The sequence below is a fragment of the Pseudopipra pipra genome, chromosome 5, assembly GCF_036250125.1.
Source record: "Pseudopipra pipra isolate bDixPip1 chromosome 5, bDixPip1.hap1, whole genome shotgun sequence".
Taxonomy (NCBI): Eukaryota; Metazoa; Chordata; class Aves; order Passeriformes; family Pipridae; genus Pseudopipra; species Pseudopipra pipra.
This window is the reverse complement of record NC_087553.1, coordinates 5,974,810-5,991,025: the sequence shown is the minus strand read 5'-3', so window position 1 is coordinate 5,991,025 and position 16,216 is coordinate 5,974,810. Positions and strand designations below refer to the sequence as shown.

The 16,216-nt window shown below is 35.5% G+C and overlaps 1 protein-coding gene across 8 annotated transcripts in view; it reads right to left on the bottom strand.

Annotated features, from left to right (window-relative positions):
- The window catches only part of CCDC91 (coiled-coil domain containing 91), a 119,591-nt gene that overhangs the window by 62,735 nt on the left and 40,640 nt on the right, over positions 1–16,216 (bottom strand). For all 8 annotated transcript variants that reach the window (XM_064654271.1, XM_064654276.1, XM_064654273.1 and 5 more), the window contains exon 7: positions 1,884–1,961. In XM_064654271.1, coding sequence (XP_064510341.1) covers positions 1,884–1,961 — 78 coding nt within the window. The remainder of the gene's footprint in view (positions 1–1,883; positions 1,962–16,216) is intronic.

The following is a 16,216-nucleotide window of genomic DNA, read 5'->3' as shown; positions in this document are numbered from 1 at the left end:
TTAAAAAGTCCCACAAATGCAAAATATTATTGTTATAATTACAAAAAGACATTTGACTGATTTATTTAAGGGGAAAAAAAATCTTAACTCTCTTCAACATAGAAATATTAACCATGAATTAACATTTTAAAAGCATCCATGAGATTATTTTCTTAAACAAAACTAGAGATCACTTTTTCCCTTTGGTGACTTCGTTGATGATTCACTGCTATTTTTTCTTTTAAAGTACATGGTAAAGGGTTAATGAAAAGGTTATTAAAGTATAAACAACCAACAAAAAAGGTTGTGTTTTTTTTTTAAACCTAGCAATCTTTTTTTGATTTTTCTTGCTTCCCTGAAGAATAAGTCGCTGCATGTTTGCAGAGAATATTGATTGCAGTAATTTACTTGGAGGCTGGTATATATGATATTTCTCATCAGAGTGCTCAAAATATGGCAACTAACCACATGAGGCAACAGGAAGGCTTGTATGAAGTACATTCATGTCATCGTTCCCTGGTATTAAAGAATGTCTTTATATAACTTGAATATAAACATTCTATGAGAAAAAACATACTAAATATAAATGTTGTTTAGAAACACAGTATTCAATTAACTTTCTAATCTTTTGTGCTGAATCACTGAAACTGAAAAACACAATCCTTATTTTCCAGATGGAATATCAGATCTTCCCAGCTGCTGCTGACTGGCAAAACAGCCTTCAAAAATCCATATGGCACATAAATATATTCCTTTACCCAACTACACATGAAGAAATTATTCCTTAAAAGGGCCAATATCACCCATGAAAAACTCTTCGTTAGCTCACACAAAGGCATTAAAATGGCGAAAAATAATATCTAGAAAACATTCAAAACTTTTATTAAATACTATAAAAATGTTGCATTTCACAATTTTTTTTGCATTTTCAGAAAAAAAAAAAGGAGGAAACATAGGTCCAGCAATTACCAATTGCTCACAGGCTTTTTCAAAATTCAAGTTCACAAAGAAACAGACAGATATTTTCTACACATCTGGCACAGAACAGACATGAAAAATGCTGATATTGAAGATGTTCAGTGGTCCATACAAAGTAGCACAGTCCAAAGAAAATTTCCCTTTGAGAACTTCTATTGCAAAATGGTCCCCAAAGAAGTAAGGCAAAAGAAACATTCTCTTAAAGAAAAGAAAAATTCTCTTCAAGAAGTGAAATGAGGGAGGTATGGAGAAGTGGGACACCACCATTGGCCATGTCTAATTTTTCTCAGGAATGGAAACTTTCTAAGCGTTTTTCTGGATAGATTCCCTTTAATGAAACTAGTATAAGTTGCATTAACGGACACATATTTGTGGAATTCTTACTAGACAGTTTCCATAACAGAAGACATGGATTTATCCATGGTAACACCCAGTTCATTTATGTCACTAGCTGACAGGAACTAGAAACAACATGAAAGAATTACACATTCAGCCTTATTCAATCCATAACTCCTTCTCTTAGTGCTGCATTGATAAAAACCTGCTGAATTGCTCTGTGATGCTGCTTTCCTGAAAGTGCAGCTCTTGGGACTGAAGAGATCCAACATGTGGATTCGTGATAAGCAATCCAAACCAAAGTTCACCACAATTGACAGCATTTTTGGTTTGTTCTGGTTTTAAGTTTCCTTACTGAAAATGGCTAACCAACTTTAGCTGAAGTTTCCCAAAGTGCAGGCTGAGAAAACATGTCATGCAAGATTTCAGACCAAACAGTCTAAATTGAAACAGAAAAGACAGTCTCAAAGTGAAAGAGATTGAGCAACCAGAACAAGCAGAGTATACTAATAAGTTTGCTCTGTAGGAAGTCATATATATTATTACAATAACATTATTTGAAAATTGTGTTAGCTTGGCAATTCATTTACCTTGAATTCTTCAACAATAATACTCAAGGCTTCATGTCCAGCTTTTCTCATGTCTTCTAATTCCTGCTTATGCTTTTCCTGTACAAAAACATGGAGAAGATTATATACAACATAAGCACCTGACATAACAATTATAACTAGGAGAGTAAATACCAATTATTTTTCTCATTTTTTGGTATCTTTCATGAAGAAATGAACACAGCTTGACTCTTTAGATATATATATGCTAAATTCAAGTAGGTCCCAGTTTTAAGAAAGGAATCAAACATGAGTTAAGAAGTAAAACCATCTTCAGAGGACTTCCACCCTCCTCTTGTGCCCTTTGATGGACAGAATATCACACAGAACACTGACAGAAATTTAACATAAGCATCCCAAAGAGAATGAGGCATCGTGTGCACACAGTCAGAAAGCAACAGGTAATTAATTGCTCAACAGTTATCAATGTTTCAATAGTTTTGATTTAGTGACTCTTATATGAGAAAACATGTCATTGCAAACAATTTATTCAAAAAAATACACGCTCTAATTGCTACCAAATGCATGTACCTTCAGAGATGTATCAAATAAAAACTTAAGTTAGAAGGATGAGAAGATGGCATTGAACTTTCAAAATTTTCTTACAATCTAAAATTCAAGTGACTCCAGACTTAACTTTTCTTCTGTTAGACCCCTGTGAACCAAACCACTGCAGAGGCAGATGGATCCAAACGCCTGGTGAGTTCCTGAGAGGAGCAGTTCCCAAGGACACCATGGGGCAGAGAAACCTTGTGACAGCAGGAAAGGTTACAGAGCACCCTCCCTTCAGCTTGCCACTGCCTGACAACAGCCTTAGCACTCTTACATCTTTTATTTGAATCATTTTGATCTAAGTGAGCCTTTCTTAGTACAGACATTTTAAACAGGGTTCTTAATTAACATCCAACATTTCAGCAGAAATGCCAGGCATGAGTCTGCATGTACTGGGAAGTGTAGGGGCAACACCTCTCAGCAGAGATCCACAGTAGAGGATTTGTGAGGTCTGATTGGGGAAGAAGACAGTAAAGACCTCAAACTTAGTTTATTTGATTATATTTGCTCACCCTTAAGCTGACACCTCTTTCTGCAACGTTTTAAGAAGTAGATTGTCTTGAATTGTTGGGGGAAAATGCGCTCCACGCACAACCTCTGAACAGATTCCCCACCAACCTTTGCTCTGGCACGCCTGCATGGCACACAGATTGTAACAGCAATAAATGAAACCACACACCAAACTGGAAAAAAGGGTACTCACTGTCTCACTTTCTCCTCAGCTAATTTAAAGCAACTGCATTATCTAAAGTGGATGCTTAGAAACATTATTTTGCGTCACTGTCCTAACACGTGCCAAAAACGGCATCAAAAGAGTCTTGATACTACAAATTAGGGCAAACAACCACAGCTACCTGAAAAGAAAGAAGTGGCTGCATATCAAAGTATCTTTTGATAATTATTATATTGGACTCTCATTACAATGAGATTTTCATCTCCACAAAATCATCTTTCTTTCAAAGCATCATTTAAAAAAATTGTAACAGTCAGCATCATAATGACTCTGTTAATCATTATGATTAATATATCAATTGAAGATATATATATATTTCCTCCAATTCATGCAAGTATAGAGAAAAAATGATAATAATGAATGCAACAGAACTAAATCAATGAAAAACTGAGTTAAACATAACGACAATCAGCCCATAATGGCTAATTAATATACACACTAGAGTGTGCTATTGTATATAAAATACAGATTGGTCACTATTTCTATTCATGTGAAATAAGAATGTGAGCTCTCCAGAACTAAAACACAGAGGTGTCTCCAGGTCTATAGCAAAGCAAATATTTTCACTTTGGTCGTATCATCAACATCCTAGTGAAAGATTCAGCTAAGAACTTAAAGATAAGGACAAATACAGGAAGGAGAGAAAGATTTCTGATTTCCCTACATAACCAAAAGCATGCAGTATGTATAACCTTAAGCTCACCACAGGAACCAAGGAGGTAGTATGATTTACTTTATACAAGTAAGTATCATTTATACCTAGACTATAACAATGGAAGACTTTGAAGTGAATAATGAAGTGAGGTAGCAAGCAAACTTTCATGAGCAACTGCCTCACATAGTGGTGAAGACATTTCCTGCTGAGTTAGATCTTGGTTGAGCCAGTGACTGTGAACACACCAGTCTGCTAGGAGATATTATGACTGATTAAATGTGAAAAACTATGCAAAGGAAATAGTACAGAAGAGACTGTACATGCCCCAAACTGAAACATAATTATAGTTCCCATACCACTCTTCAAGTATTTGCAGTGTATAACACGGCTCTCTACCCTATCATATTTAAGACATTAATATTCTATGAAGAAAAAATATAATTTAAATCTGCTCGTTTTTTTCTACAGGATGTGAACAGAGACTCTTCATTGAAGAGGACATTAAATAAGAAAAACAAGAGCTAAAACACATGCAGAACAATCTGTTAATTAATACTCAGTGCTCTTAGCATTACTATACATTTTGCTAGCAAAACTGTATGATATGGTAAATAGCACAGGGCACTTGGCTCAGAAGCTTTCTCTGTCTGCCTTCAAGTTTCTAAAATATTATACAGATAGTTACTTCTTTGGGATAAAGTTGTCAGGGCAACTTAGGCCCTGGATGCTTTCCTACTTTCCCATATAATCTAAATGATGGGACATGATAGCAAAAGAAAGTAAGGAAGAAAGAGTGAACAGGAGAGCAATCCCATGGAAGCCGACAGGAGAGTGCTTCCATTAAACAACCCAATAAGCATGAAAGGAATTCTTGCCTTCATTAGGATATTCTCACGTCTCTTATCTGAAAAGCATCAGTTTTTCAGCTCTAATTAAATTCCACCATTGTTCATGAAGAACAAAATATTAATTTGGAAAGGGTTGCCAGCTGCCATCAATAGCTACTGATACTGAAGCCAGTTACAATACCCAACACAATTTTATATACTGCATGTATTTAAAAATATATCAGTATATATGTAGTTCTCTACTACAGTAAACTTTATTACTATATATAAATATGTATGAAAAAACTACACTAGGAGAGTTTTCCTTCTTCCTATAAATAGGAGACCAGCTAGAAACCAGCAGTGTACCCAAGATGTAAATGCTAGGTCTGATTCTGTTCAATACCTTCATCTGGGTGATGAGGCAATGTATATTGTATTTTCATAGAGGTGTACTATTTGTAACATAATGATGTTCGTAGCACATTCCTAGAGGACACCTTCAGTTCTTTTAAAGTGTTTAAAATCCCAAGATAACTACAGAGAAACTTGAAACTCAGTCCAGTATCTTCAAAAGCATGCAGGCAGAAATGTTATTTAAGCATGAATAAAAGCTTCCTAGGATTTAATTCTAGAAGACATAAAACAAGAACTCATAGCCTCATTGTATGTAAGTACTCATTGTAAGACTGTAAGATTAACGCATCTTTGAAATTTTTCCAATGTAAGAAAAGAATGAATTGTTTTCCTCCTTCCTTGTTTTTGCAATATAGAAAATTAGTTTAATTATAACATAAACAGTCCTATTTAGCACAAAATCAACAGAAAGAGAAGTTATATCTTTACATTTGAATCTCCTTTTCATTTTCAGTATCTGAACTATTTTCTTTGGCTGCCCCTTGATACAAAACTCCAGAAGCAAACAGTGGTGCTATAGTTACCTCTTCCTTGAATCTTCTTTTTCTGGTTTGTAAATACATTTTGGAACACTAAAAACATTCCAAAGCTATCTGAAAACTAAATGATCAACAGCTATTTTCCCATCAAAGCACAAACAAAGCATCTTCAACACAAAGTGGCTGCCATGTTTATTCAAGGCTTCAAATGCTTTTTTTGTTTGTTTCCTGAACACAGGGGATGATATGCAAGCTGAAAAAAAACTGACAGAGCCTGCAGGACAACCAGAGACAGAAGTAATCATCTTTTCATTAAGTTGCTGTATTTGCTTCATCAGAAATGTGACAAGAATTTAGATCAGAAGACAAAATAATCAACAGTTTGGGAAACTGAGCATCAAATCAAGGCTAGGTTTCATAGTACAAGCTCCTGTTCTAACACAGCAGATACATTTAAAACAATCAAAAATGTTATATTCCATACAACAGCGATTTAGATTTACAGTAACTGATTTTCTGACTAGTTTAACATTTCAAATACTGCATTAATCAGATTTTGGTTCAGGCATTCCTGACCCTGCCCTTAATTGGCAATGAGGTAGGCCAGTTTGGAGTAAAATGTTCCAAATAATTCAGCTTGGGGAATATCCCCTGGATTGGAGTTATGACTTTAGTGACTAGGAGTGGGATATTTATTTTTCTCAGTTTATGACCAAAGTATTAAATCACAAAATCACACAATCATTCAAGTTGGAAGGGATCTCTTAAGGTCATCTAGTTTAACCTTCTTCTGAAAGCAAGACCAACAGTGAATTCAAACCAGATTGTTTAGATTCTTGTCCAGTCAGACCTTGAAAAACTCCAAGGATGGAGATTTCACAACCTCGCTGGTTAAGACATCCCAGTGCTTATCTTCATCATTAAATATTTTTTTCCTTATACCAAGCTGCAACTTCCCATGTTTGAATTCATCATCATTTCCTCTCCCCATCTCTGCAGAGCCTGCCTAGCTCTATTTTTCTGTAGGTATTGGACATCTGCTATTAGGTTCCCTCTAAGCCTTCCCTTCTCCAGATCGAGGTCAAGTTATACAATGCACATTGCATTCCTCTCATCCACTCTCTAGGTGTTTCATCACAGAAGACAATTGGCTGGGTCAGGTATAATTTATGTTTTGGTAAATCCATGTTGGCTATTGCCAATCATCTTGTTCATGTGCCCAGAAATGACTGCCAAGAGCACTTGCACCATGATATTCCCAAAGCCCAAAAGGCTGGCAAGCCTGGATCCATCCATCATCCTCCTTGTCTTTTTCCAATAATCAGAGACTTCCCTCAGAAGTCTCTCATAGTGACACAGAACTCTCTCACAGTGACAGCCAGCTCTCTCATCACTCCTGGACTCTCTGGTCTGAAGCTGCTCATTGTTATAAACGACAACTCTTTTCTTCCATGGCTTTTTAACGAGCTGATACTCTTCCGTACTAAAGATCCAGCCACACAACATACCCCAACACGTCCCAGTTACTTCAATGATGTCAAACATAACACATGAAGCTCCAGCTCCTCCTCCTTGCTTCCCAGACTCCATGTATTTGCATATGCACAGTTGAGAGGGACCCCTGAAATCAGTTGAACTGTTGTGCTGGTTGACACATGAGAGCCTGGTTTGGCTTATTTCTTTTACCACCTCCCATCTCTGGGGTGACTAAACTCACACTTCTTACAAATAAATAATGTTAAACTCGCAGGTGAGAGAAGAAAGTCTTGCTTGACTCCTTTTCAAGCAACACGTAAGATGGACCATACAAGATGACAGTATTTAATTCTTAAATGTGTGTTTAAAAACTTTGGCTTGATTAGCAAAGACGATGACAACATCTAATTGCCTGTCAGCAACGAAGTTCCAGTTCTACAGTATTTGTAACAAACAATACACTGAAGCCCCCCCACAACACCCTCCTCATACTTTGGAGCCCAGATATGAACCTGGACACCTAAGAGGAGAAAAGCTTTGTTTCTGGGGGTGGGGTAGGTGGAAAATCTAACCAATCTCTTAAAAGGATGATATATTTAACCTATTCCCTTCCTCAAAGAAAAGCAGTCTCACCAAAATCCCAAAGTCAAAATCACCAAAAATTAACCTTTTTTTTTTTTAATTATTTAGGCCAGAAAACATCAGATGTAACATTACAAAAGAGTCAGCAAGATTGATAACACCTGAAGTTACTTAGATGTAACTAAAAGTTATGTTGGATTTTAATTGGGTTTTGGTGTTTTGTTGGGTTTTTGTTTGTTGGTTGGTTTTTTTTAAATTTAATTGCAATTTGAAAAACAGACTGGTTAGATTTTAAAAATTATAGATCATTATGCCATGTCATCTATTTTTAACAAGTCCTACTATTGGTCACTAAAGGCAAATGGATTCATACAGATAAATATTCAAAATTCTAAAGCTATAGTGTAAACAACAAAACTAGACATATACCTGTGCTTTTTCAAAAATACTCCATGAAGAATACAACTTGAGATTCTTGACAGTGATGTGGCTGTTTAATTTATTTTATATACTCCATTTACTTACTGATCTTGATGGTATTAACACTTAAAAAAAGAAATTGTAAGAAAGATTGACAAATGCATAAATTTGAGACAGGGACTGACTTTTCCATTGCTGTATCTAACACTTACTCACTCCCTAGATCTTTTTCACGTTGCCATTACATCATTTCTAGAATACACTCTTGCACTCCTCACTCTGTCCTTCCCTTCAACGACAGTAAAACCACGGTTCTTATCTTTGAATTTTTTTATTTTGAACAACAGTAGCTCCATAGCTTCTTCTTTAATCTATTCAATATGCCGCAGTTAAAAAACAAAAAAAAAGCCAACCTCCCCTCGCCAAAAAAAAAAAACCCCAAACCAAAAAATCCCACCAAATATCCCACAGCAGAAAAAACCCTGCCCCCCAGTAAGAACCCTCTTGATGCTGAAAGAGTGCAAGGGAGAAGCAGAGGGGTTCTAATGTGGACACAAATATTATTTCCTCTAACTTCATAAACCAAGACCTTACAAACATCGCCCCTTTCGAGAGTCCCTCGGTTCCTTTTCAGCCAAGCCAGCTGGCAAGGATGCAGAAACAAACTCAGTCTGTCTTTGTTGTATGTGAGAAATTAAAATGTAAATACATCTTAAAAGGCTGCAGCATTAAGACTGAATTTGACAGAAAGCTTTAGCTGTATTTTAACTTGGTTTGAAGCTTCTGAGTTTTTTATACTACGTCAGACCTCCCACAAATTGGCTAATCCAGATGAGAAAAATCATGATTAAGGCACGTTCTTGTTCTGAGCAGCTCCCCTCTTCAGAGGGGCACAAACATCGCTTACAGTAAGGCTCTTGGCTAAAAGTCTTTTCAAAAAGGGAAAGCAAATCCTGTTGGAATATAACCTTCCTCAACTGGATATACACAGATTTATTAAGCATATGTAAAGGTGTTTAAAGGACTGGAGGTCACATTTAAAAATGTAAAGTAGTGGGGCAGCAATTAAGAATACAAAATATCAAAAAAGAACCCAAATAAAAATTTGATTCTTCCTTAAAAAATACTGTTTCTGTTTGTGCAATGGAAGATTTGTCAGCTATGGCAGTGATTGGTATATGATAATTTAATTGGTGGTGACAGAACAGGACTGTGTTGAAAGTTGATAAAATACTGTCACAGGAATTGCAACGTGCCTCAAAGAGCTGCTATTTTTATTTAATAAATAATCAGTTCTCAAAGAATGTGCAAGTAAAGACAAACGATGTAAGAAGGAGGGCAAGTGCCACTAGACCCTTATCCATGTGAGAACTCTCTAATGAAAATATTATGGGAAATATCAGATTTCTTCAGACTATTCCTGTAGTCTTTGTTAGCTACAGTATCCTTTTTCGCCCTGCATGTGAGATGTCCACTGCATTTTTGGCTGAATATCATAAAGGCCTGAATAATTTTCCTCAGTTAACAACTGTCACCATATTCAGAGTAAATAACAGTACAGGATATGTAGAACCAGCCTAATCTATCTTAAAACAATAACAGTGGATGTGTTAAAGTGACACAGAGCTAAAATGCACCTTTATAAGCAATGAGTCCAAGTCCCATTCACTTAAGGAACTTCTCACCACTCCAGTTGAAATGCAGCTGCTTTCCGACGGGTCACCGGGGCTTTCTGTGCAGGTAAGGGAACTCCCAAGGGGCAGAGATATGATCCCACTCCACATGAAACCCAGGAATTGTCCTCTCTAGTGACCTCTTTTCAGGGTTGTGCTTTATTTAATTCTTTAAACCAAATATTTCACAAAACAGTGTCGCAAAAGCAGGCACCAAACACTGTCTGAAATGATGGTTTAGCTCAGAAACATGGAAACGGATATCTCCTTAAAGAGCCAATCATAAAACACTTACTTCTAATCATAAAAAGTACTTTTTCAGTTTACAGTTTGAATCTAAGGGAGGTTCAGAATGTTTTACATTATATGTTGCTTATGAACACAAACTAAGTTTTCCTTCTGAGCTTGCCCGAATTAACCAAAATTTATTTCAAATTTTCTACCTATCAGATCAATGGGAATTTGCTTTTCAATGACATGCTCACTTCCTACTTAGCTCAAAAGTCAGACTACAAACTCAGGCCCTTGAAAACGCAGCACAGAAACTTGGATTGTTCTCTCTAAATAGAAATGAAGTACATTAAGTGCACACTTAATAGCAGAAATTATTGTTAAAATATAAAGAAAATTATAATACATGAAAAAAAATCAAAATTTCTCTCAGTCCTTTATTGCAGTATGTTACATTATTTTTAAGCATTACTCAGACTTCCACTTTCATAATTCCACTATGATATTTATTTCTGGAAATTAATGTTGACCATCCTAAACGATTATTTGCCTGAGAATGCTCAGATTTGTAAGGTGCATCCAAAACCAAAATATTGTATCTGTTTAGCAATACATTTGAATAATAGATTTATTTTTAAGGAACTAGGAAAGTCTGTTTTATTTCAATATCCTTCAGGTTTAAGAACAGATATTCTAGTTTTCATTAATATCAGTTTTCTTTCAGTGATAAACCTTCAGCCAAGAATAGTAAAAAAGTTCTCAGTAGTTTAAGTACGTGATTATTTTACATGTCACATGCTGTTCTGGACCCTTTAAGCCTTTAATGAGGAAAAAAACTTATAAAACAGCAAAACCTTGTTTATTTATTAATTTGAGAGCAGCGACAGTAAAGTAACTAAAAATAATTTGTGTCACTATGGCTATCTGTAAACAAAACCAAAAATAATCACTGTAAGAATATACACTAGAAAACTGCTTTGACCTTATAAACATGCATTTTTATTTGAAGGGAAAAAAAAGGAACAGCAGTTCAGTTATGTTGATATATGACTAGAACTGAATTACACCTTTTCTTATCTGTATCACTTCCCAAACATTATTTTATTGTTCTTTTAAAACTTCTCATAATCAGATGGCAGTTTTCAAACCTTGATGTTACATTTATATTCTATTGTGCTCACTGCAACAACTAATACTTTACCACTGGAACTGCTTTCTCAGCATCAGGAGCTATATAGGAGTGACCTGTTAGATGTCTTTGCAGTAGTATAAAATACTAGTTATTTGTTGACATTTTGCCTATATATTAGCATTTGGGCAGTTTACTCAAGTAAAAAGGGCCTAAAACTTAAAGACATAATTAATAAGTAAGTTTCCAAGGTAACTGAGAATGCAAGAATAAATTTAACTTTGATATGTAAGTCACAAGAGTTTGATGGTTGTGTAATAACTTCCAATGTGTGAATTAGTTAGATTAGAATATGTTTATACAAATAAATTTGCTTAATAATTGCAAATCATACATTTCAATGGATCACTGTTTCAATACCAAATTTAATACAGATTGAAGAACTCAAAGGTGTAACAGGTTAATTAGGCAATAAAATGTTCAGCAATATAGTTAGCTGCATTCTGCAGCCATTCAAAGTTTATAAATGAACTATGAACCAAATCAGATGATTTAACAGTTAAAGGGCAATGAAGAGACAATTCTTCAAAATTCTCCCAAAATATCAACTTAATATTTGCTGTGCATCTTACTTCTTCCAAGTATATAAACACTGAATACAAAAATGCCGTTAAAGGTATTAAATAATTGTGACTAATTTGGCAAAGATTTACTATTTTCATAGTAAGCAGTGGTCAAGTACTCACAATAATTACAATGTGTCAGATGACTTACACTGAACACAAACAGGACTTGAGTGGGTCCAGGGACATGGAGTTGCTTTGGAACTGTTCCTGACATTTTTAAAGGAAGTTTATACCAAGTAACAGGTATTTGGACTACAAGTGTTGTCTTAAGAGTACCATTATCCAAGTTTTCCTCTACACAGGTTTCTTAATTTTGAGTACATTTTGCACATTTTCATTATCCCCTCAAAAATCCAGTAAGACACTATTCCTACAAAAGTTAGATCTTGCTGAGACAAGCTTTTTGGTAAAGAACTCCGACCTGGACATTTCACAACTGTTTTAATTAGAATTTCCATATTAAATAGAAAAAACAGAAAAAGATTAATCATCCTGAACACACTTGCTGCGAATGTGCAAATGGAGATGGGCAGCAGCCGTTACAGACTTCTGACACACTAAACATAAATTAGCAAACGCAAAGAAATCAAGGATACACTGGCATAAAACAGGTCAGGACAGGCAGAAAGCAGTCATGACGCAAAAACTGATTCCAAAAAAAACCTGTTTTACTTATACCTACTTGCACATCAAGAAAATGAAAGTTGTTTAAGCCCAATTTCTTGAATACCTTTAAAATCAGGGAGCGAAAGGAGGCACGTAAGTGTAAAAGTATAAATGCTAGGCACACTTCATAACTGTAACTGAAAACTAGATTATAAGGCAAGTCAGGGATCTCAAAACTGTTAAGTAAAAGCACAGCAGCATAAGAGAGGTATATTTGAACACATTTTTTTTTAATTTTTAAATTTAATATTTTAAAAACAAAGTCACTATGCTTAGTCTTATAACCAACCTTCTAATAATTCTGAAACAAACCAACAAAATAATTAATAAAAGAAGAATTGAAGTTTAAGAGGAAAACATAGAGGCAAGAGAGCAGAATCTTTTCCTAAGAGAAATAAAAAGTTATTTTTCCTCATATTTGGAAAAATAGTTTCGAGGAAAGAAGACATCAAAACTGGGGGGAAAAAAACAGGCCAAAAGATAAACAGCTCTGAAATTACTAATAAATAAAGACTTTGAATAAAAATGAGTGTCTGAAAGAAGAGTACATAGAGTAATATTAAAAAAAATTAAAGGTGAATAAATAAACGTGAGGTATCTGGCACTCACTTGAAAAAGAGGTGGGCAAGGGATTGTTGCCATATCCATAAATACCTTTCCCAGTTCAGCAAAAAGATGCACTGCTATCTGTTAAAGTGTCCTTTCTGAAATTCCCCCTTTTTCTGTGTTCCATAATTTTAAACCCTGCTGTGACCCATGAAATTTCCTGGAATCTCATTTATAAATTTGTTTGCAGGTACAGTACATAAACTTTTTTTTCACACCTATTTTTTGTTATTAGCATTCTGTCTCCTCTATGTCTGCACCTAAAACCAACCTAAATATTTTCTTAGAAGATGGTGTTTAACAGGATGTAAGTCATATATTAGTTTTGTAAGAAAACATACATTTTCTAGTACTCCAGCCATAAAAACCACCTACCTCCAAGACCTGTTTCCAATCTCCTGCAGAACACCTTTTCCAGAATCATAAATGCACTCATCTGGAAGGAAAGACCAGGAAGGCGACGACAGGGTGTTGCCTCTTATGTGACAGGGGAGTTGGAATGCCTGGAGCTCTGTTTTGGGGTAAGGGATCAGGGAAGAACTCAGGGATCAGGAAGGAGCCTCACATTCACAGGTCCTGGTCCTCAGGAGGAATGTCATCAACCCCACTATTTGCTGAAGGGACAACACAGAGATCCAGGAGATTCCTGGGGCATACTGACAACAACTTCCTAACACAGCAATCTCCAAGGCACTCCACCGAACCTGATCCTTAGAAACATGGAAGGACTGCCTGGGAATGTGAAGATTGATGGCAGCCTGCCTTGGCTTCAGTGACCATGAGAGGGTGGAGTTCAGGAGAGGGGGAGGAATGAGGCAAAAAGCAGGATCACAATGTTGGACTTCAGGAAAGGAGTCTGTCTGTGGGACTGCTTGGGACATGGGACACATTCCTAGAAAGAAGGTTCCAAAAGAGCTGGTTCCTACTCAGGGATTATCTCCTCCAACCTCAACAATGGTTCACTGTGACAAGCAGGAAGTCAAGCAAAGGCAGCAGGAGGCCTGCATGAGTGAACAAGAAGCTCCTCACTAAACTCCAACATAAAAAGGATGTGGAAGCACCATCTTCAAAAACAAGGAGGCAGACACACCCAAGTATGCATCCTGGTGTATATGAATTTGTGTGATATATGGGTCCAATATATTAAAAGAAAACAACAAAGTAACATGCAATATTAATCACAATAAAAATAAATTCCCTCCAAATTTAGAGGGAAGAAACAAGCCCAAAACCTCACGTTTACCTTTCCTGTCTTTATGTAACTGCACTTTAAGTCTTTTCCTCATAATTTGAAGCTGTACAATTTAAATGTGACATTTGTACAGCTACTCACATAAAAAGTTCCCCAAATATCAACAGTTACAGAAATAAATAAATGTAATAACACCTAACACAGCAATGATTTTATTTAAGTTATCATTCCCTTTAATCCCATCTGGGTGTTATTGCATGACCTAGTGAAGTTTCTTTGGATCATTATGTGCTGATCTGTCAATTTTTTCTTCAGTATAAGCTTCCTCTCTTACCTTTCTAAAACACCACTTAAAAAAGGAGCCTATCTGACCTGCTTTTTTACACCCAAAACTGTTATTTGAAGTGAAATTACAGTACTAACCTAATTCATTTCCAATCACGACTCTCTGCAATAACAGTAATAGTGCTAAATATAATAAGCACATTAAAGTAACTTTTTCAATAAAAATTTAGAAGATTTTTCCCTAAAAAAAAAATGGCAGAACAGAAACAAAGGTTTCCAAAAGAAAATTATTTTGGTGTTTTTAAAACAACTATAGATTTGTTAAGTTAGAAGAAGTCAGTTGCCAAAAGAAAAAAAAAGAGTTTATTTCAAAAAGAAGGATCACACCACATCAACAACATTGTTCTTTAAAAAAAACAGCCTGTTTAAGTTCCAGAAAGGGATGATGATGGGAAAAAATGTGTATAACCACAACTAGAATTTTCCAGCAGCAATGCAGTATTTCTTCAAATGTGACTGTGTGGTAAATCAGAGAAACAGCAAAGTATGATCCAGTTCTTAGTGAATCATCCAAACCAGTTGTCTGCAGATAGACCAAACATCAGAAGTCTTATCAGCTTAACAATCTGTCCAAAGAATCAAGTTCCTACTCAGAGCATTAGAACCCAGTCAGAATCTTCCCTTCACAAATTAAGTGTTCCCTCACTGTTCTGCAAATAAGAGAACATCACCTACTAAGCAGGAATGCTCATTTCACCATTGATGGATTTTCACTGTAGTAAAAATTAGGGTTTAGTAGTTTTAAAATGCAGCCTTTGTTCATTTCTATAACATATTGTAATGTGGCTACAGCAAAATTTCAGACTTATAGGATTAAAATGACCACTAATTCTGCATTATAGTCAAAAACATTTATTACCCACTAGCTCTAAATGTCTTGAAAATATGTAGCACCTCACATCTAGAGGAGCTGGTGTTAAAAGTTGGGATGAACATATATATATGACCATGTGATCAAAAAAGCGACTGACACAACAACAAAGAAAATATAAAAGTCAGACACATTTGCACCTGCTTCTTTCCTGTCTAAAACAAGCAAGGAATTATAAGGCTAACATGGCAACTTTATGATTGCAATACTGCACACAAGTCAAAACCCCTAAAATTACACTTCCCACAGCAATTTTAACTCAGCTCCAATACATAAGCAAAGAAGTTAGAAATAAAGTATGTTATTTTGCCTCTTAAATACTACAAACACTGAATCAGGAATGTGGGAATCATAACTCCAATTTTACTAGCTTATATGAGTTCAAGATCTCAAAGAGACCATTGCATTAAATATCCAAATAACTCTGTAATACTAGTTAATACCAATTTGTTTATTCTATTTATGAACCCACTGCTGCCCCTTTACTGTCTCTGGTTGTTGCAGTAACATATGGAAACGACATTAAGAACGTGAAAATACTATGTGGTCTGTTCAATCCTGATTTCTTAAAAGCTAATTTTATTTAGATGAAACACAGAACTTTTTACTTTTCGGTTTTACACAAGTACAAATGTGGCAATGCTCCATTGTCATCCATTGGTTAAATGCTAAGACTATACCAAAGACTTGGAATTCTGCCTCCCATGATTAGGAATAATAATTATGACTATTAGTTACAATTCTTCCAACTCAAGCCATTCTCTGATTCTATGATTCTATATAAAAAAAACCCTGAAAACATATTTTATTGAAGCAATTTTGTGACAACAAAACC